At 39.1% G+C, this 20,428-nt stretch overlaps 3 protein-coding genes across 19 annotated transcripts; 2 read left to right on the forward strand and 1 right to left on the reverse strand.

Annotated features, from left to right (window-relative positions):
• The first annotated feature begins 194 nt into the window (after positions 1–194).
• On the forward strand, positions 195–4,816 carry LOC104425317 (protein DETOXIFICATION 24). 10 transcript variants are annotated; one of them, XM_018865559.2, is made up of 10 exons: positions 196–455; positions 570–684; positions 1,359–1,595; positions 2,255–2,796; positions 3,107–3,193; positions 3,268–3,324; positions 3,474–3,712; positions 3,871–3,989; positions 4,274–4,360; positions 4,534–4,816. In XM_018865559.2, the coding sequence occupies exons 3-10, from the start codon at positions 1,365–1,367 to the stop codon at positions 4,609–4,611; spliced, it is 1,440 nt and encodes a 479-aa protein (XP_018721104.2). In that variant the 5' UTR covers positions 196–455; positions 570–684; positions 1,359–1,364; the 3' UTR covers positions 4,612–4,816. The 10 variants fall into 10 exon arrangements, with proteins under 10 accessions (XP_010036288.2, XP_018721104.2, XP_010036287.2 ...); XM_010037985.3 differs by having other exon boundaries at positions 577–684; XM_010037986.3 differs by lacking the exon at positions 570–684 and having other exon boundaries at positions 195–455.
• A 4,327-nt stretch (positions 4,817–9,143) lies between these two features.
• Positions 9,144–11,191, forward strand: LOC104427399 (protein DETOXIFICATION 23-like). Its single transcript, XM_039305162.1, has 5 exons — positions 9,144–9,235; positions 10,174–10,412; positions 10,481–10,599; positions 10,868–10,954; positions 11,108–11,191. Exons 1-5 carry the CDS (start codon positions 9,144–9,146, stop codon positions 11,189–11,191), a joined length of 621 nt encoding a protein of 206 aa, XP_039161096.1.
• A 539-nt stretch (positions 11,192–11,730) lies between these two features.
• Positions 11,731–19,852, reverse strand: LOC104425319 (phosphatidylinositol transfer protein 3). Of its 8 annotated transcripts, none has more exons than XM_039304758.1 (8): positions 19,574–19,852; positions 19,199–19,447; positions 16,801–16,956; positions 15,207–15,383; positions 14,216–14,314; positions 13,856–14,098; positions 12,379–12,810; positions 11,731–12,102 (listed from the first exon to the last, which is right to left on the reverse strand). In XM_039304758.1, exons 2-8 carry the CDS (start codon positions 19,205–19,207, stop codon positions 12,088–12,090), a joined length of 1,131 nt encoding a protein of 376 aa, XP_039160692.1. In that variant the 5' UTR covers positions 19,208–19,447; positions 19,574–19,852; the 3' UTR covers positions 11,731–12,087. The 8 variants fall into 8 exon arrangements, with proteins under 8 accessions (XP_039160692.1, XP_039160691.1, XP_018721107.2 ...); XM_039304757.1 differs by having other exon boundaries at positions 11,731–12,105; XM_018865562.2 differs by lacking the exon at positions 11,731–12,102 and having other exon boundaries at positions 12,132–12,810; positions 16,841–16,956.
• Between the last annotated feature and the right edge of the window lie 576 nt (positions 19,853–20,428).

Raw genomic sequence — 20,428 nt, forward strand, 5'->3', positions numbered from 1 at the left:
CATCACCCTGTAGTTCAACTTCATATTTTTAGTATTATGTAATCGGTGCGTATCAGCTTAGAACTGAAAAACAAAAGAACGAATGAGTCCTTTCCCACGAAATATTGGAGAGAGAACGATGACATGGAGTTGTTTCTCACCAAGTAATTTATGAGACAAGAAAGTATTTATTGGTACACTGCTCGCTTTTGGCGATCATTTTCAGGCTAGCCAGAGGACTAGGAGCTGACTATTATGACGATTTTTGCTAGCTGGAAGGGGCTTGGCTTACCTATCACTTCCTTGCTTGCTCTCATATTCATCGGTTACTGATGGGAGAGTCTCTTTCCAAGCAGAATTGTCTTCTTCAATCAAAAAGAGAAAAGCGCAGCAAGCGTATCATTTTATTGGGCTTTTTCAGCTCCCCTTAAGTGGCCACAACTTGTGGACTAATTCGTTGACGCCAAAGTCTTTGAGTAAGCTTCGTGTGCTTTTCTTAGCCTCCTCTTGCTCTTGACTTTGTAGTTCCTTGAGTTGTTTTACTTCGTCTGATTCAGTTTAAGATTCGTGTACTCCTTGCCTTTGATGAGTGTGTAGAGAAGCTTCAGCTCCTTACACAGACGATGATTTTGCCCTTCTAAACTATTTGGCTCTTCATTTTTGGTGTACAACTTCAACAATCCCACTTCTTTTCCTGGTCTGGAGGTTAGTAGGTGCTACTGCATAGTCAATTAATCGGAGTACCTTGCTCTCTTTAATTTAGTTTCTATAGCAAGGATGCCTAACGTTCAATGCCTAACGTTCAATTTCCTCTCTCTTAATGACAACAAAATCCCATGAAATATGCGGCTAACCTCATGGACGGGTTAGGTGCTAGCGCAAACTTGGGTTCTTGAGACTTGGATGGTTGGCACACGCATCCTATTGTTTATACTTGATGTTGGTAGGAATAAAATCTGTGCTGAACGCATTCACGGGGGCAAGTTCTTTCTTTAGCCACTAAGCCAAATCTGTCAGCTTAGTTTATTTATATTTCGCTGCACTCTGCAAACTTCACAAGCAATCAGTGCAGAGCACATTAATCTTTTTGTGGTTGATTCTGGTCAAAGTAACGAGTTAGCAGAGATTCATCAATCTATCCCCACCTCCCCTTGGGCCCTTCTCTCTCAAACAGAAAGTCTGTAGTTAAGTGTGGTAAAGGGCAGTGAGTCTTGTTGCTCATTTGAGAGATTATAGCAAGCATTTTCAGCATTAACTATTTCATATAGGAAGTCAGAGGTTGCAACCGGGACTGGCATTAGTAGTTTACTTTGTTTCAGGTCTATGTGCAGGGAGTTTTACTCATTTCAATTCTAATCTTCGATTCACTTTTTCTCTAGAGCATCATGGATGATGGTATGGAGCAGAAACTTTCGGAAACAAGCAATCTGAAGTGGAGAATTTGGAATGAGACCAGGCTTGTGTGGAAAATCATTCTTCCGTCTATCTTGGCTAGAGTATCCATGTATGGAATTCCAGTGGTGACTCAGATATACATTGGACACATTAGCGAACTAGATCTTGCTGCTTATGGATTGATACAGAGTGTTCTCTTGTTGTTTGTGAATGGAGTTCTGGTAAGCTCATCTCACTTTATTCGTGTGCTAGTTTAGCATTTGGCCATGAATGAAGCCTGAACAGAATTAGTCATCAGGAAATGGCACCCCATCACTGAGGAGAGAAAAAATCTGAATACACACTCAGCTTTGCATAAGTATTTCGTAACCAGTTTATCACTGGGAAGTGAGGCCAATAAACAGTATCATTTACTATTTAGATGTCTGGTTTCTTAGCATGACAAAGTTAACTCCAACAAGCATTGATAGAACATTCCTGTCTTAGACTTCAGCTGAAGGTGCCTTCCCACGGCTGGATATGGCTCAAAAGCTTCTGTTATATCGAGGACAAATCAGTTAGCTGTGCTAGTATACAGGGTTTAAAATTGCACAGTGGTTAGGTGTGCGTGCTAGTGAGTTCTCATGCCTGAAATTTCATGTCCAAATCATTAATGAGATGAGATGCTGCAAACATTTTATCCAAGTTTAGATTCCTCTATCTATATAATACACTTCGACATTGATCCAAGGACCAAGTCAAAGGATAGGCTTTTTCCCCTTCCAAAGTATTTCAGACGGTTGTGCCAAATGAACTGAATCATCTTACTTGTCTTATCGGTTTTGTCTTGAACTCACTCTAGCACAGACTTACTTACAAATCCGTTTTTGCTGTTTCGAAGCTGGGAATGTCAAGTGCCACTGAAACATTATGTGGGCAAGCATTTGGAGCTGGCCAATACCACATGATGGGTATTTATTTGCAAAGATCGTGGATCATCGATTTTGTGACAGCAACAATATTCCTTCCTTTGTTTATATTTGTAACTCCGCTCTTCCAGTTGCTTGGTGAGGACGAAGATGTGGCAGTTGCAGCCGGAGAGATCTCTCTTTGGTTCATCCCTTACATCTACTCCACTGTTTTCTCGCTGACCATCCAAATGTATTTACAAGCACAAATGAAAAACTTGATAATTGGATGGCTGTGTTGTGGCTCTTTTGTCCTTCATTTGTTACTTTCCTGGATCATGGTTAGCGTACTCGAGTTGGGGGTTCCTGGTGCCATGATTGCATTGAACATATCTATTTGGTCTATAGTAATTGGAGGATTCATCTACGTTTTCGGAGGGTGGTGTCCTCAGACATGGACAGGATTCACCAAAGCTGCCTTTGTTGACCTCATTCCCGTTATAAAGCTGTCAATTTCTTCTGGCGTGATGCTCTGGTAATTATAAATCTTCTAAACTTGCTTATGTTAAGTAAATTGGAGATAAATGGAAATTGAGGACATCAACAAATAAAGATCCAAAGAAAGCCAGATATAGCACAATATGCAGCTAAATCCATGGTGTCCTTCTTTGGAATGCCGATTGATCCAGAGCTCCAAACTCTTTTGGCATTCTACTTTCTGAGTCATTTCTGGAAATAAGACTCTCTATGGGTTGCTCAATCTGCTTGAACATTCTCATGCATCCATTTCCAAAATATAGTTTAAAATGCAAGACATGCTCATTTGTATGTTTCTTCTTTGATAGCTTGGAGCTGTGGTACAGTGCCATCCTCGTCTTATTAGCAGGATATATGCAAAATGCCACCGTGGCAATAGCTGCATTCTCGCTCTGGTAAGGAACTCCTCGGGTTTTGTGACCTCATTTTCCCAGGCCGCGCGTGACATTAATTATTTTTTATCCTGCAGCGTCAGCATCAATGCTTGGGAGTTCATGATAAGCCTCGGCTTTCTTACAGGGGCATGGTATGATTCTCTGACCTCAATGGATGTATTTTTTAAATGCTTGCAATCTCTCTCTCTCTCTCTCCCCCCTCACTCTCAGACACTAGTAATGTTTATCGATCATGATTATAGTAGGTTTATCAATTCTTCTCATCTTGCTGTGCGTACAGCGTGCGTGTATCCAATGAACTAGGGAGAGGAAATGCCAAAGCAGCAATTTTCTCTTTCAAGGTCATCGTCTCCAATTCTTTAGCTATTGGAATATTGTTCTGGGCACTCTTTTTAGCTTTCGGAGACAAGATTTCACGGCTTTTTACAAGTAATGAAGAAGTTGCAGAAGCTGTGTCCGGTCTCTCCATTTTCCTTGCGTTCTCCTTCTTGCTCAACAGCATACAGCCAGTACTGATAGGTAGCTGCTAATTGTCTTGCTCATACTAGTGCATATTGTACAGTCGGTTAGACATTGCATCGACCATTTTGGGATATCTCTGACTGTCTTTTATATATTAAAAGAACACGCATATTATTCCATCGCTAGTGCCAACCTACAGAATTTTTTGGTTTCAGGTGTTGCCATCGGTGCTGGTTTACAGGGTGTGGTTGCGATTGTAAACGTCTGCTGCTATTATATAATTGGCATACCCATCGGAGTACTACTTGGATATGTGGCTGATCTGGGAATTAAGGTGACTTTGAACATGGCCAATTTTACAGATGCATATTCAAAAGTTCCAACGTATAGTTCTTTCTAGAAAATCCTGTGACCAAAAATATGGTCAAAGTGCTCTTTAATGGACCTATCGATTTCTAATGTATGCCCGCAACCAGTATGTGGTTGAGGCAAATTAAAACCTAGTAGATTGGTTCCTGATCAAATCTTTGTAGAGATGAACTTGACATATACGTGGTGATGATGATGATCGATATGAACATTCATCTACTTATTTCTTTTCTTTCTCCTTTTGGATAGGGCCTGTGGATTGGATTGCTGTGTGGAATACTAGCGCAGACATTGGTGCTTTCTTTCCTCACTTGGCGAACAAATTGGGAAGAACAGGTACTGCTAGAAAGAGCGTAAACATCTGAAGTGCTCAAATTTTCATGAAAACATCTATGATCAGTGGCTGATTTTGTATTTCATGCAAATGATTATAGCTGAAATACTCAATATCATTTCATTTAAATCTCCAATTTCTAAAGGCTGAAGAGCATGTCCGTTCCATTATGTAGGTCAATCGGGCATCTAAACATCTTGATCAGTGGCTTTTGGAACCAGAGGAACCTACTGAGAGTACTGGTCTTGCTTGAAATCATCTCCGTGACATGATGCAGAGAGGGGCAGACGACTACTTTAGAAGCATCTTCTTTCCTTTTCCTTTTCCTTTTCCTTTATTCCGATTTTGGGTAGATTCACTGTTGAAAGACAAAAATTAAACTGAATCCTCGGTTAGGCCGATTTGACCCCATGTCATCTATTTATAATAAAGCCAAAAGGCCAAAAATTACAATATCATCCTCATTGCCCCCATATATAAAATAATAAAGTAAATGGATAAATATATCCCTATCGACAAAATACTCTCAACACTCTCCCTCAAATTGGAGCATAAATATCACACATGCCCAACTTGACTAAAATAGGATGAAACGATTTAACCCTTTGTCCTTTTGTGTTGATAACTAGATTGAACAAAGGGCATAGAAATTAAACCACTCTCTAACTTCTCCTTGATAAAGTGCCTGTCAATCTCCACATATTTCATATGATCATGCCGCATTGGATTGTGAGCAAATACTAATAGCAGCCTTATTATCACAATATAGAATCATAGGAACATGAACACATACACCCAGATCTTTAAGTAATCCTTTAAGCCATATCAACTCACAAACTCCTTGTGCTTTCGCACAAAACTATGCTTCAGTACCAGATCGAGCAATTACATTATGCTTTTTACTGCATCAAGTCTCTAGATTCCCACCTAAGAAAGTACAATACCCGGAAATAGACTTTCGATCAAGAGATCTAGCCTAATCAACATCTGTATATGCTTCAACTTTCAATCCATCATGAAGAGACAAAAGAACCACTTTCCCAAGAGCAGGCTTCAAATACTGAAGGATCGAAGAATGGCATCCATATCAGTAGAGTATGGATTACGCATAAGTTGACTCACTAAGCTCATGACAAAAGCAATATCAAGTCGGGTATGAGATTAATAAATCAACTTGCCCACTAACCGTCAATCCACCGGATCACCATCCTTTTCTCGAAGACAAGTATTGACCTCAACAGGTATATCCGAGGGACAACATCCGAATAACCCAACTTCTGTCAAAAGATCAAGGACATACTTCCTTTGGGATAGAAAGATACCTTTTGAAGATTTTGCAACTTCAATCCCAAGAAAGTACTGAAGCTTTCCGAAATCTTTTATCTCAAACTCTTGTCCGAGAAACTTTTTTCAACCAGTTAATCTCATCATTATCATTCCTTATGACAACAATATCATCTACATAGACAATGAGGATAGTGACTTTAGCATCCGATCTCTTCACAAACAAAGTATGATTAACATAGCTTTGTTTATACCCAACCAACCATAGCTTTTTGAAACCTACCTAACCATACTCGAGGTGATTGCTTTAAATCATAAAGTGCACATTTCAACTTATACACTTTACCTTGAGTTTTGTCACAAGAAAAACCTAGAGAAATTTTCATATACATTTCTTCTTTTAACTCTGCTTAAAGAAATGCATTCTTTACATCTAATTGCTGAAGATTCCATCCCTAGTTAACAACAAAGGAAAGTAGAACTCGAACAGTATTCAACTTAGCGATAAGAGCAAGGGTTTCTTGATAATCAATCCCATAAGTAAATCCATTTGCCATCAACTGTACTTTATATATGTCCACAATACCATCCATCTTCTGTTTGACTACGAACACCCATTTAGATCCCACCGGTTGTTTCCCAAGAGGAAGAAAAACAAGATTCCACATGCCATTTTTCTTCAAAGCATACATCTCCTTCACCATTGTCGCCTTCCACTTTTCATTTACAAAAGCTTCTTGCCAATTCCGTGGAAAGAGATAGAAGAAAGAGAAGACGCAAAAGTACAATAAGAATTAGACAAAGAGTCATATAAGACGACATGAGATATAGGGTGTTAAGCACAAGTCATAGTAACCTTTCGAAGTACAATAGGAAGATTAGAAAGAGAAACCTCACCAGAAGAAGTAACAGAATTTGATTCCGAAGGGTTGGTCAATGGGTTGGACTCGGGTTGGGTTGTGGTCAACGAGTTGGTCAACGATCAATAAGGTCGAGTCAACATTTCAGGTCGGGTCAATTGAAGAACTACATCCACATTCGTTGACATTAGCCTCACGCGTGCGTTGCACGCGTTGGCAGCGCCCCGTGTGTGGGGGCACGTGCTTGACGCATGCCAATGCCCAGTAGTGCGTGGTAGCCCGTTGGGGTGCATGCAACCTCCCCCGATGACACACCAACCATGGTTTTACTCATCTTGACGAACTTGTTCCATTCATGTGATCAACATTTATTTTTGCTACACAAAAAATCACAAAAAAAGAGTAACATCTACACATTCGAGTTTGAGACTATGGAAAGCTCTAATACCACATGTAAGACATGAAAGCACAATCCAAGATCTCCATAACTAAAATCAAGAACACATATGTAATCAAGTAAAAGATATTTACATACCTAATTTGGACCATCGTTCTTGATACAGAATAGTGATGATCCAATCTCAAAAATTTCTCCTCTATTGCCTCATGTATCACTAGTTCAATTAGATTGCCTATCGCCTTTATCGTTTTAATAAATGCTCCTTACACAAGGATAATTATGTGCGTTAGGATTAGAGGAGAGACTAGGCTCTCTCATTATGAATAGGGCTCAATTAGGCCCACACTAACCAATCTCATATTATATTAATTAAGAAACATTCCATCTCATCTTATCAAATCAATACCGTGAAGAGGTAAATTATAATATCAATTATGGCAATAGCCTAGTGTACTCCTTGCGCTGCGTAACTCATATTCACATATTGCTTGTTATGTGCACGTGTGAAAGGAGTATCCACAATGAGTTGGAGTGAAAAGGAGGGACCAATATATTCACTTGACCCGAAAAGTCAATAGAACTCAAACTTTGGGTTTCCTCTTGGATCTCCTGACCATGAACAGATTAGATTTCTACAGATTACTCCTTGACTCGCCATTTGGGTGCAACACGTGAGCTAGTGTACTATGCTGAATGCTGGTGGTAATTAAGTTATTCATGAATAATTGTGATCCTCGGATGTTATAATTTGCCCCCTGTACGATGGTATAAGCATCATTTGACTTTAATAGTGGTATTGTCCCTTAGAAATTCGTTTTGAGCATATGGTAACACGGTCATTTTTTAATTGAAAGCCTGTTCATATAACCCACAGCTGCTGTTGGAAACAAATGCTGTGTCATTGGCCTAGGCCTTTTGCTCTCAATTCATCGTTTCTTAGCTTTGACCAGTTGTTGGAGGCTTGAAGTTATAAATATCAGCAGAACCGGAGAAAAAGAACTTAAAAGAAGCGGGATCAAGTCCATCCTCTTTCCGTGGCCAGTATTGCTGCCAAGATACTTCGATAAGCCAATGTAGGGTGTGAAAATCGGTTCACGAAGTACTTAAAGTCTATTTACAAAGTGATGCGAAATCAATTGATGTAGGGTGGTAGTTACATTTATCATAGGTAGACAGCTCAAAACTACTTTTCTCCAGGCACATTACTCCTCTAAAGAATATAATATCTCTAAAGTTGGTCTGACACGAAATGAACGAGATTTGGCATCATGAGTTATGGACACTTACTACTTAGCCAGCCACTCTACGGAAGATTTGACCCAAAAAAAAAAACTACTCATATCAAAGGGAAAACATGTAAATTCATGTTGTATACCTTTACCTTTTTTCTCTGGAGCACCAACTCGTTCCATTCCGTCGACCTCCAGTAGAAGTAGAAGTTAGTTTTGATGTAGGACTGATTCGTAGCCCGGAAGTTTAATTCCCACCTTTATCATAGTCTTTAAATTGATTTTTGATGAAACGTCTAGAGAACTTGCACTTTAGGAGCTCGACTTCTTCAAATTCAGAAGAAAGAGTGTATCTCGGCCACGCTACTCCTGCATAGGCCTTTTCTTCTAGTTCCCATCGCTTTTTGCTGCTACCTAACTACCATATATATAATTCCTATTTTTCCAACACCCTCTTGTACTAGCTTGTATTAGTCTAAAGGAGAAGATTGTTAGCTTGTATAAATAGATGCAAATGACTCTTTGCTTGCAGACCCACCACTTTCTTGCTTGCTTTCACCAGGGACCTTTGCGTCAAAAGGTCAGGCAGGTTTCGAATATATCCTTCTTTGCCCGAACAATTTTTTTGTTTCAATGCAGGAGAAAGGGGATAGGAAAAAAAATACATGCTTTTAGCTCCTCTTAAGTGGCCATTGTTGTGAACTGTGAAGTTTTGTGGATTTCAATATCTTGAGTAAGATCTGGTCCCTTCTTGTCCTCTTCTTGCCTTGCTTAGTTTCTTCAATGTACTTGCGTACTTTATCCGTTCAGTTTAAGATTGACATGCCCCTTGGTTTGTGCTTGTCCAAATGTTCCTGCTCCTTGCCTAGATTTAGCTGCTTTGTAAGAATAATAAGCAAGATTTCATTAGTGGGTCACGTGTACACCAATTGTTAGGCAACTATTAGCTTATGTTGTGTGGAAATATGTCCAAGATCTATATCGAGAATTTATCTTAACACTCCTGTGTAAAATGGACATTCTCAGCGACATTCAGGATGTTGCTGTTATCATATCAAACCATAACCGGAAGACAATAGACACAATGACAATTGCTAAGGGAGTGTAAAGATTTGAACCTTTCACCTGCATCCATCAAATACCACGATCATTCTTTATAAACCTTATTTCTTCCAATGGCTTAAGTTGTTGTTGGGAAACGTGCTTACAATGTGTATCGAGCCTGTATGTCAAAGCAACCTAAAAAGCAAAAATGATGTAGAGCAAGTCCGCTTATGATCGTCAAATTTCTACCTTTCTAGATGATTTTTCCTTTCTCAAAGTCATTATTGTGTACAAATTCACAATTTTTTTTTCTCAGAGTAGAAGGTGCTAATTTAGAGTCATGTAATTGAATGGCCTGGCTCAATTTTGGTTCAGTATAAGTAGTAAGGGTGCCTACAGTTTAACTCACTCCACTCTGCATAATTTTGAAGTAATCAGCGAAAAGCACATCTTTCTGAAGTAAGCCAGACTAACCTACATTCATTTTAAGTGAAACTCACTATTCTTTCACTTCGTGATGTTCATCCCCTTCGACAGGGATTTCAGAGGCCACAAAGCGAGCCTGCATAAGAAATTTACTCTTGCTTCAGAATTCAGATACTGCTTTTGTTACTTATGACTCATTTCATTCTGTAATCCTCTAGATAGAGAGATTATGGATGAAAATATGGAGCAAAAGCTTTTGGAGACAGGTGACCTGAAAGGGAGAATCTGGAAGGAGTCTACTTTCATGGAAGATCATTCTTCCATCAGTACTGGCTGTAGCCCCATGTAACGCAAAATTTTTCTTGCCACAGCATCAGCATCAATACTTGGGAATCTATGATGTGCCTTGGCTTTTTTACTGCAGCATGGTATGAGTTTCTGATCTTAGTCGATGTACTGCACTTGCAATTGCCAGCTCTCTCTCTCTCTCTCTCTCTGTGACAATGGTACAGCTCATTTCTATAATGATAATTAAAGGTTCATCTATTATGTTCATTTTGCTGTGTGTTCAGTGTGCGTGTATCAAATGAACTAGGGAGAGGAAATGCCAGAGCTGCAGTGTTCTCTGTTAAAGTCATCGTCTCCTATTCGTTGTCAATAGGAGTGCTGTTCTGGGTACTATTTCTAGCCTTTGGACATGAGATTGCGCATCTGGTTTCTAGTGACGAAGCAGTTGCGGAAGCCATGTCTGGCCTTACCGTTCTACTTGCGTTCTCATTCTTGCTCAATGGTGTACAACCAGTACTTATAGGTGAGTACAGACATCATTTGTTTGTTCTGCTCCAAAGCCGGTTTCAACCTACAAGTTTCCGGTTCCAGGTGTCGCCATCGGTGCCGGTTTACAACGTGTGGCTGCTATCATAAACATCTGCTGCTATTATTTGGTTGGAGTACCAATAGGAGCATTACTCGGATATGTGGCTCATCTGGAAATTAAGGTAACAGTGAACATAGCAAAATTTATTGAATGTTCAAATGACTGGATTTTTGTCCGAGAATTTGGTGAGAGCACTGAGCAGCAGCATGGATACAGTTCATTTTTGCTGACTTGCCAATTCTGATGTATGCTCAGATCACCATCATCTTTTCTTGCTTCTCGTGAACAATGAGATGAGTTGAAAAATTAGTAGTACGTCCATCCATGATCAACCTTTTGAAGGAACAAACAAAAGTACTCGTTCGCTAGAACTTTGTTCTGTTTTACAGGGCCTGTGGGTCGGATTGCAATTTGGAATACTAGTGCAGACATTGGCGCTTTTGTTCCTCATGTGGAGAACCAACTGGGAAGAACAGGTAATGTGTTAAAAAGGAAGGGAAGACCTGAAGTTACCCAAAAGACAAAAATAACTATTTCACCCTCATTCCTTTGCTTCATTTAGCCTTCTGATGTCACTCAAAGCTTCTTAGCACTTAAAGGCTAACCAACCTGCATAAGCCATTGTGTAGGTCAATGAAGCATCTAAACGTCTCGATCAGTGGCTTTTGGAATTACCAGATGGACCTGCCGATGAGAGTTCGAGTCATGCTTGAATTCATCCTCCCTGACATAATGAAGAGAGAAGCGGCCGTCTGGGATTCAGAAGATTTTCTTTTTCTTTCTGGAGTTTCGCATCCGCATTGGAGCAATCCGATTGCTGCAATTTTTGTCAGTTATTTTGCCACTAGTATGGATCCAAATCATGTTTCTTTTGTTGAAAACGAATGAAATTGACCTCGTGCCAATATAAATCCTTTCGGAGATTCAAAATGCCATGGAAGTTTTTAACTGTTGATTATGTTAAAGCCACGGATCCTTATAAGTTATCCACAGGGTATATACTATGGACTAAAGGAGACCTTTAAAACATTACAGTACTCTTAACGTAGAAACTTAATTTGGATGGGTCACCTGCTTTCTAACCAAGTGGGGAGGGATGAATTTCCTTACGGTGCAAAAGTTGGCTCACCATATTAGATGACTTGCACAATAAAAGAGAGAGAAACGTGCAAAATCGACTCTAGCGAGAAGGTAGACGAAACCTTTCTGAGATTCTTTTCCAAGGCTCAACTAGGAATCATAACAAAACAAGTGCAGCAAATCAATCAATTTTTTTGGTGAGAAGTGTCGAGGTCCCCGATCTCTATAAACTTGAGCTAAGCTGAACTTTTCCATCTAAATTCTTTTCCCTGACCAAGTTATGGCAGATATTTTACCAACGAACGAGCTGACTGTCTATATCACAATCTTGAAAAAAACAGGCACAGCAGAATCACATAGTCAGCATCATTTCTTATTTAGGGTTACTTCCAGGCCAAGGAAAAAGGTATGTGCTTGTCAAAAGGAGGTGGTTTCTAATCTTCAACATCTTCCAAATGCAGGGGAGTTCAGTATCATGCTTCTCCAAAACCTGGCTCGTTTGGGTGTCAGAGAGAATGCGAGCGGCACACTACAGTCCCAGCATCTCCTAATTTGGAAAATGAACAGGTTATAAAGTTTTCCAACGCCAAATGTAAATGAGATATTTCAGAATATGGTTCTCTGTCGGACATGACTATCCATTTTTCCACTGATTGTGGTGTTTGTCACCGTTCTGAGACCTATACTGTTTTCTTTCCACAACTACGTGGATGTAGTACAATGATGGGTGATAAAGGCTTACTGCGTGATAAAGGCCTAATACAACAAAATAATTGAGTAAAACAATCACAGATACTCATGCTGGATCCTTCAGGTATACCTCTTTGGCCGCTTCTGATTGACTGTGTCCTGGTTCATTACCGACAGGTGGCAAGACTGCTGATTTGTTCGCACCTTCCTCTAAAATTAGAGAAGCCATCTCATGACTTGGTGTAAAGCCTCCTTCTTCAAAGGCCTCAGAATCAGGGTCTGAAGTGGATGCATCTTCCTGGGGTATTTCAGGCTCAGCTGGGGATAGATAGGTTGGTAGAGAACAATCAGAGAGGGAATCAGACATTTTCTTGTTGTCATCCTCTCTCATCAGTTGCGCATAGGTCTCATAGCTGAAAGCAGCAAGGTTTTTGCCCCCAAATGCAGAGTCCAGCTTATCCATATCAAATAGCTCTTCCATTGTCTTTTGGCTTTGGGGATCGTCTGAGTAGACAAACTTGACCTTCTTGAATGTCTTGGTCTCAAGGAATGGTTTCACCATCTGCTATTAGGAAAGATTCATCAATATGATGATTTCCAACCTCCTACAACTACATGTTATCATTCCAATAGACAAAGCGAAAACTTGATATTCCCAGAAGTTCTCAAAAGCAAGGAAAGGAAAATTAATTTGACACAAATCTCAGGTCCCTGATTTTGTTTTCTTGTTTTTTAAATTTTATCAATTAAAACATGGTTGTGTGGAACTCCATTAAGAAGCCATCAGTGTAAGACAAGGTTTTCCTTAGCAAAATAATGCAGCAGGAAAACCGATGTGCTTGGGTAGGATCAACTGTATCTATCATAAGAATCAGTGCGGACAGTTGAAAGTTCCAACTTAATGTATCCTTTACAAGAACTAGTAAATTAACCAGTACAGGAAATTCAGTTCGAGGCATTTATCATGTCTTTTAGAAACTAGACAAGTCACTTACCAATCATCATTTTAATAGCTATCGAATAAACAAACCCACTAACTACTTGTTATAATACGCTGGTACTAAATATCTTCTAAATCAAGCATCTACACACTATCCTCAGTCAACTCGGTTCAAGCACCTTCCCATCAGAGCAACACACGTTTGGGTAGGCACACTAAAAAATTTGTTAGCAACTGTTCCACTTCCAACTCCATTAAATCAATATGCCTTCATCAAACTCACGAGCATTCATGGAGAGAGCAGCATCTAATATACTAGCCTAGAATTACTTCTCAAGCACCAATCAGCAAAATTGAACACTGTATTAATGCTGAGATTAATTGTACAAATGAACTCAGATAGCAACTTTTTTCTCTCTAGAAACAAAAATCACTCATCCTGTATGTCACTCCTATCCATCTAGGATTCTACATGTGGACACATTTCCAGATTAGAACTTGAAACACAGGTTAGGCAAAGAGAAACTGATCTTTACACGGTTGTGTCAATTCTAATATGTGAGAAATCCAGAAATGAATCATTCAGAACAAGCATTAGTTTTCGCTGTTCAATGCATAATGTTGTCAGTGAAAGGTACAGAAAACTGAAAAGAACACAAAATATTACCTTCCAAAAGGACTCAAATATTTTGGGTGGATTATAGAGGATTCCGATGCCTAGTCTCTCAGGATAATAATCCTGCAATATATGGGCCGTCTCCCGAGTCACCTTCACTGATATGCTTGACATGTTCCATCCTTGAAAATCAATTAGCCACACCATTTGTTCCTGACCTGGATTTGAATTCGCAATTGCATTTTCCATACAATAAACCAAATACTTAATCTGCCCTTCTGTTGCGGTTGTATTCTGTTTCAGAAAAAACAGATAGAAAGAATTTCAATTTCTGAGAGCAGAGCGTTCTATAGTACAAGAAGAGAGAGAAAGACTACCACATATTCCTATTCTCAAATTGTATGTCTTTACCTGAAAACCCGGTCTCATGACAAGAACAGTCCTTCCATGCTTGTCAAAGTAATTGGCTCTGTAGAGTTTACCTGTCTCAGCTTCACCAGCAATGTCCTCCTAGAAGCATCACAAACACAGAAGCTTTGTCACATATCAACAAAAGCCAAGATGCTCAAGGCAATAACCAAGTAAGTGAAGCATTTCTAAGGTCAATAAAGAAGTGATCCTCATAAATTCTACCAGTGAAGTATGAAAGTTAAAATTAGGGATAAGTGCATTGGAAGTCCTAAAATTTGTCATAAAAATGCAATTAAGTCGTAAAAATTTTAAAAAATGCAATTAAGTTCTAAAACTTGTCACAAAGCGCAATTAAGTTCTAAAACTTTCAAAAAGTGCAATCAAGTTCTAAAACTAATCAAAGTGGTTCAATCTAAGTCCTTCCATTGAGTGCATTTTTTGAAAATTTTAGGATTCGATTGCACTTTCGAGACAACTTTCGAAACAAGTTTTAAGACTTTATTGAACCTTTTAAAAGTTTTAGGACTTGATTGAACTTTCGTAACAAGTTTTAGGACTTAATTGCATTTTTTGAAAATTTTAGGACTCAATTGCATTTTCATAATACCTTACAAAAAAAAAAAAAATGCATTTTCATAATAAATTTTAAGACTTCTAATGCACTTATCCCTTAAAATTATTGCCAGTTCAATCTCATGCAAAATGAACAATTTGGTTTGAACTTGCTGCAATCATGGGTGCTCACTCTGAAAACCCATAGAAAGACAATCACATCAGGGTCTAAGCAAGGTGCTTGTTTTTCATCATGCCATGGTTGTCAGAATGAGTCAGACCAAAGTTTTCCAAAGGATCATAAAGCATTAACGATGTTAACTCGTCAGCTGTTTTAATAGCTGCTCTAGATCAACTTGCAGGGTATTTCACACCAACACCAAGGACTAGGACGTGCAAACAAGATGCAAAATACTAGTATTTACGACAGAGAATTTACCCATCTAATTTTTTCTGGCTTGTAAACCAGTCTCCATTTCAATGTTTCTTTCAGCATCTTGGCTGCCTTCTTTGTGTTCCAATTTCTCGCCTTGAGGTACCTTACGATTGATGCATCCAAACAAAGTGTTGGAAGCTTATCAGCGAGAGGCCCCAAAATCTTTCGGACTTCATTGACCTGATGGAAAGGAGACAGCTGATTATTCAAATAAAGAGTCGACAATTCACAATTCTAAATATTTGCCAACCACATAAGGTGTGCGCTGTTTTTTCCCATTCACACTTGTAGCAGGAATCTAGTTTGTCAAAACTATCTACCATTCTAGAGGAAAATGAAAGAGTAGTATCACAGAAGTGAAAATATAGCAGAGCTTCTCAAGCGCTACAAACAACTAAGAATCCTGTGAAGTGCTTATGGAAAATGGGTAGCAATGGGAACTAGAGTGAAGTGTTGAAAAGGTAGCTACACCTCTCAGATGTTTTCAGCATTGCACCAGACACTCCAAATTAGCACAATGCTTATGTATGGTTGGCACATAAAAAGGATTGTGTCAGTATCTACCCAAGGGGTGATATCATGCTATGGATTTATACAGTTTGAAACTCATTGCAAGAGCTTCTCTATGCTTTGAAGTCACTTTTGAAAAGTTGGCAAATCGTCAGACATGGTGATAGAAAAATCATCACTAGTCAAGTAAATGACAGCTGGAGTGATGGACAAACACAGCAAGATGCTTCTATGTTGATAACTACAGAAAGTTTGTGAGGAAAGATCACCGCAGTGTGCCCAAATTTCGTTACAAAAAATCACCAAAGATAGCATTCAGGCTGTAAACTTGGCAGCATAACACATTTTGCAGAACACAGTCCAATACGTGAATCTATTTAACCATGCGAAAGAACACATAAATGATTCCTCATGTGAAGAGAACATAACTCTGAGTGATATCTCACTGACAGAAACAAAAGAATTTGCGTCTTCACTAGTGTAGTTATTTTCAGTTGAGCATACGGTATATAACAATCACCAGAGCCCCACATAGATCAGAGATGGACTATAGCTTAATTACTTTTGAGAGGAAAGACAAGTAACAGACAGAAATGTGGTAAAACAAGAGATGGCATACACTGGAGCGAAGCATTTCAGCAAGACAGACAAAAGTTCAATCAATAATATTAGCACTAGTCTTCTAATTCATATAGGCCCAATTCCCTTAAAAAGCACCAATGTTAGTTTGGATCTCTATTTTGGCCCAGGCAACTCTTTTTTTTCTCATAAAAAAGCACCAACTTTCAGTCAGTACTCAAATCTGGCCTCCATCCAGTTTCTGGCTAATGATGCCATTAAAGATTCAACGTATATTCAACAACTCATTGGACAGAAACTTGATGAAGGTTAGATTTGGGTACCGACTAGAAGTTTGTGCTTTTTCATAAGGCAAAAAAAAAGTTTAGGCTAGAATTGGAATCCGAGCTGAAGTTGGTGCTCTTTTATGAGGCAAAAGAAAAGTTTGGGCTGGAAATTTAACCCAAGCTCAAGTTTGGGCTTTTTAAGGGAATTAGGCTTTCCATATCAAGAATAGTAAATTTCTTACAGATGCACTGCATATACATAGAGATGTTTCAGCTCTACACCTTGGTCTGTTGCTCTTCGAAGGACAGACTTTTCTCTGCTCCACTTGCCCGTAACTTTTTGAAAGACATGCTTCAAATTCTGGAGCAAGTTGAAACTCAGAAGAAAACAGAAAAAACTGCATCATGAAGTAGAGCAAGTATGAGTAAAAACTGGAGAAAAGAAAGAAGAGCAAGTTAAAAAGGTGAAAACGTGTGCACATGCTTATATTACACGTACAAGACCTTCAGGCATTCAATTCATTATTCTTCAGATTGAAAAGCATGACACTGAAAATTGTAGATGAACACATATCCATTTTGATCTCCAACTAAAGAATTTGTTAGCAAGAGACCTCCACAAATTATAAAGATTGTTTGTCAGCTTCAGGACATGATGGAAGAGAGGCAACCCACTTGAAAATACTTAGAGCCTCACTTAAAAGTAGATCATATTTAAATCAACAGTTACAAGCTTAAGGTGAGTATTATTGAGAAAGTACAGGGTTTGTACACTTTACACACATATATGCTAACATGGCAAATTTCTGAAAAATTCCAACTCAACAACCTGTTGCCTCCAAGTCTAAGATACGTAGGGAAGGTAAGATAAAAAACCATATTTTCCCCAAATAACTAAGATTTCCAGCTGCGGATTTTTCTGTCAGTTCTTTAGGAGGCAAATAAAGAGACATATCTACTCCACAGACGAAGGTACTTCAAAAATAGTCTAAAGAGGACAATAATAATGAAGACATTATCTTCATGTCAGCTCTAAATGATGGAAGAGAACTGATATATCAAATTGTGGCATATCAAAACTATAGAAACTAACTAATCCACTACAATAGTAATGAAGAACACAAAATCACACCCTATTAAGCATTCAGAATTAGGCAGTTTCCCCGAAGTTCAAGGTCAAGGTTGACACTGGTTTAATCCCCCTCAATGACTCAGTAAAGATTCAGTACATCTATCCATAGCCAAAACTCTCACTTTTATCTGCTTGAGGCTCAAAACTATTTCACCATAAACGCTTGAAAGCTACACCAGTCTAGTATTTGGCCTGTAGAATACCTCTAGCAAATTTGTCTTCTATTCTTAGGCCAAAAATGTATTTCCTGAGCAATCAATTTCCCTGCACAACATCCATCTTAAATTTCTCCAGTATATATTCAGATGAAGCAGGGAAGACAGGAGATGCCGCCATTCCTCCCAACAGAGGACATCAAAAAAGGGTCTGTCTTCTGGATATAGCTAGGAACAAAGTACCAATGGAGAGGAGGGGGAGGAGGTGGCCTTTTATTTAAGTTTCCATTGTTGCCCAGGCTCTAGATTAGGCAAATGCCAGCAACTGGAAAGGATGATAACAGCCATCTTCCCACTTGGTAGTGAGAATATTCACTTTAGTTGAGGAGATAATCGAGATTCCTACCCAAGTATTTCACTAGTATTATTCTTATCTTGAGTTCAGATATGCTTAAGGCCCAGAAGCTCTGAACCTTGAAGGAAAATGAGGAAAAAAAGAAAGAGGCAACAGTGAGACATGCACTTCTAGGTTCTTTTCACTAATACTGCAGACTCCAGAAGCATTGGTTACTCATGAAAATGGTTGTAGATGCCTGAAGAAAGATTTTATTTGTATCCAAGAGTGAGCATATGACTTCCAGTTTGACATTAATGAACTCAGTAACTGCAATTAGCACAGGTTACTCTCCCTATCAAGATTCTACATCTCCAGTTGTCTCACGGTTAAAGAAAAAACTGCCCTCCACTCCTCTAGTGTGGCAAACCCTCTCCCTTCCATCTGTTTTCTGATTGCCAATAGATTGCCAGAGAGTGATGCCACCATGTGAAAGCTCAATTTGAAAAGGTACAACACCTGTAGCGATTCCTTGCTTTCCCTAGATGATCAATGTATCTTCATGCTAATTTCTCTTTCAACTGCAAACCAAGATTGCTTAAGGTTTCCTCTAATGAAATTAAATTTCAGAAATGCAATTTCTGATTACTTGACATAACTAGTAAAGAGCAAGTTACTAAACTTCCCTAAACATTATCCCAGAATGACCATCATCACCCAACCGAATCACACCAAAAAGAACAGCACAAACTTCTTTCTCCAGCTCCCCATTATCTCTAGCAGGGCAAAAAATTGAGACAATACAGCATACAGACCAAGCAATCCAACAAATAGAAATGACATAAAGCACCATTATTTCCTCATGGGCTGACAAAACAGAGCTCTGTCACAAATACATGTAAACATACTCACGACATCACCTAAAATGCAATCGATGTTCGACCAACAAACCATCGAAAGCCCAGAATTGCACGTCTCACGCACGTAATCGGAATTGCTCAAAGGAGATAGCTTGGTACCGCAAGCATAAGCTAATGAGTCGGCACAATGACGACGAAGACGAACGACCCGACCCGCCGGTCAATAATCTGAACGAAGCCGAGCTCCTTTCGGAAGATAGGATCAAATACCCCAGAACACAATGATTTCATTCAAACCCAACAATCCGAAAAGCCCCGGACGAGGCCGCTCAAGAAGCAAGAAGACAGCGACCCATCTCCCGTTTCCTCAAAGCCGGAGATGAACAAGCGATCCGAATATCACGAACCCTCCACGAACATGCGAATGCACATGCGCCCGCGTGAACAAGATGCCCAACACAAGCAATCCAACATGAAAAAACAAAAACAGGACAGAACATAACAGAAGGGCGAGGAGGACACGCAAGGTCTTACAACAGAGATGTCGTGAAGAACAAGGAGGAGGAGGAGGGAGGCGCCTGTCGGATGTGAGCTGGTGGGAACCGGGAATCTGCATGGAATCGTCCCGCTATTCTTGGGAGCAGCTCATGATGGGTCGCTTTGCTTGCGGGCTATATCGAGGACGAAGACGAAGGAAGGAAGGAAGGGAGAGAGAGAGGAAACTGGGGTGATCCACCACTGATCTGCTGCCTATCCCCCAGCTTTGGAACCTTGTACATGCAATCACGACCCAAAGGAAATGCCGGCCATTGATGCTGGCTATGTTCAGAAAACATTTTTTCAGAAAAACCATAGTTTATATTAGTCATGAAACATTTTTAATTAATTAATTATTTCAAATGACGTGACTAATTATTTTAGAATAACATATTTTTAAATTATTTATTTTCATGAGATAAACAAAGCTGAAAAGTGAAAATAAAATAATGAATTTACAGAATGACTTACTATCAAATAAAATCTTATTTGATAAAACATTAATGGAATGGGGAGTTGGGTGAGCATTAATGAAACTAAATTTGATATATCAACAAGTTCATTATTTCATTTCCACATCATCTATGAGAAAAAAAAAATTGATAGCATATTTAGTGGTTCTTGCAAAATTAATTTGATAAATATTAATTTAGGCGATTATTGGTCACACCGCCATCGGATGAAATCTTATTCGATACACGTAAATGGATATATAAAGTTAGGTGAGCATTAATGGTACTGATATTTGATGCATCAACAAGTTCATAATTCTATCTCCACATCATTCGAGCATTAATGATACTTATATGCGTCGGTTTTCACAAAATTAATTTGATGACGGTTAATACGATA

This window comes from Eucalyptus grandis, chromosome 11 (genome assembly GCF_016545825.1).
Source record: "Eucalyptus grandis isolate ANBG69807.140 chromosome 11, ASM1654582v1, whole genome shotgun sequence".
NCBI classification, from domain to species: domain Eukaryota; kingdom Viridiplantae; phylum Streptophyta; class Magnoliopsida; order Myrtales; family Myrtaceae; genus Eucalyptus; species Eucalyptus grandis.

Coding starts and splice junctions, on each gene's coding strand:
- LOC104425317 (XM_018865557.2), top strand. Junction 3,194..3,267: donor ATAGCTGCATTCTCGCTCTG/GTAAGGAACTCC, acceptor TTTATCCTGCAG/CGTCAGCATCAATGCTTGGG. Junction 3,990..4,273: donor TGGCTGATCTGGGAATTAAG/GTGACTTTGAAC, acceptor CCTTTTGGATAG/GGCCTGTGGATTGGATTGCT.
- LOC104427399 (XM_039305162.1), top strand. CDS start 9,144: ATGGACATTCTCAGCGACATTCAGGATGTTGCTGTTATCATATCAAAC. Junction 9,236..10,173: donor ATGACAATTGCTAAGGGAGT/GTAAAGATTTGA, acceptor CTGTGTGTTCAG/TGTGCGTGTATCAAATGAAC. Junction 10,413..10,480: donor TGTACAACCAGTACTTATAG/GTGAGTACAGAC, acceptor TTCCGGTTCCAG/GTGTCGCCATCGGTGCCGGT.
- LOC104425319 (XM_010037989.3), bottom strand. Junction 14,315..15,206: donor AGCCAGAAAAAATTAGATGG/GTAAATTCTCTG, acceptor TGATGCTTCTAG/GAGGACATTGCTGGTGAAGC. Junction 12,811..13,855: donor TATTTGAGTCCTTTTGGAAG/GTAATATTTTGT, acceptor TCCTAATAGCAG/ATGGTGAAACCATTCCTTGA.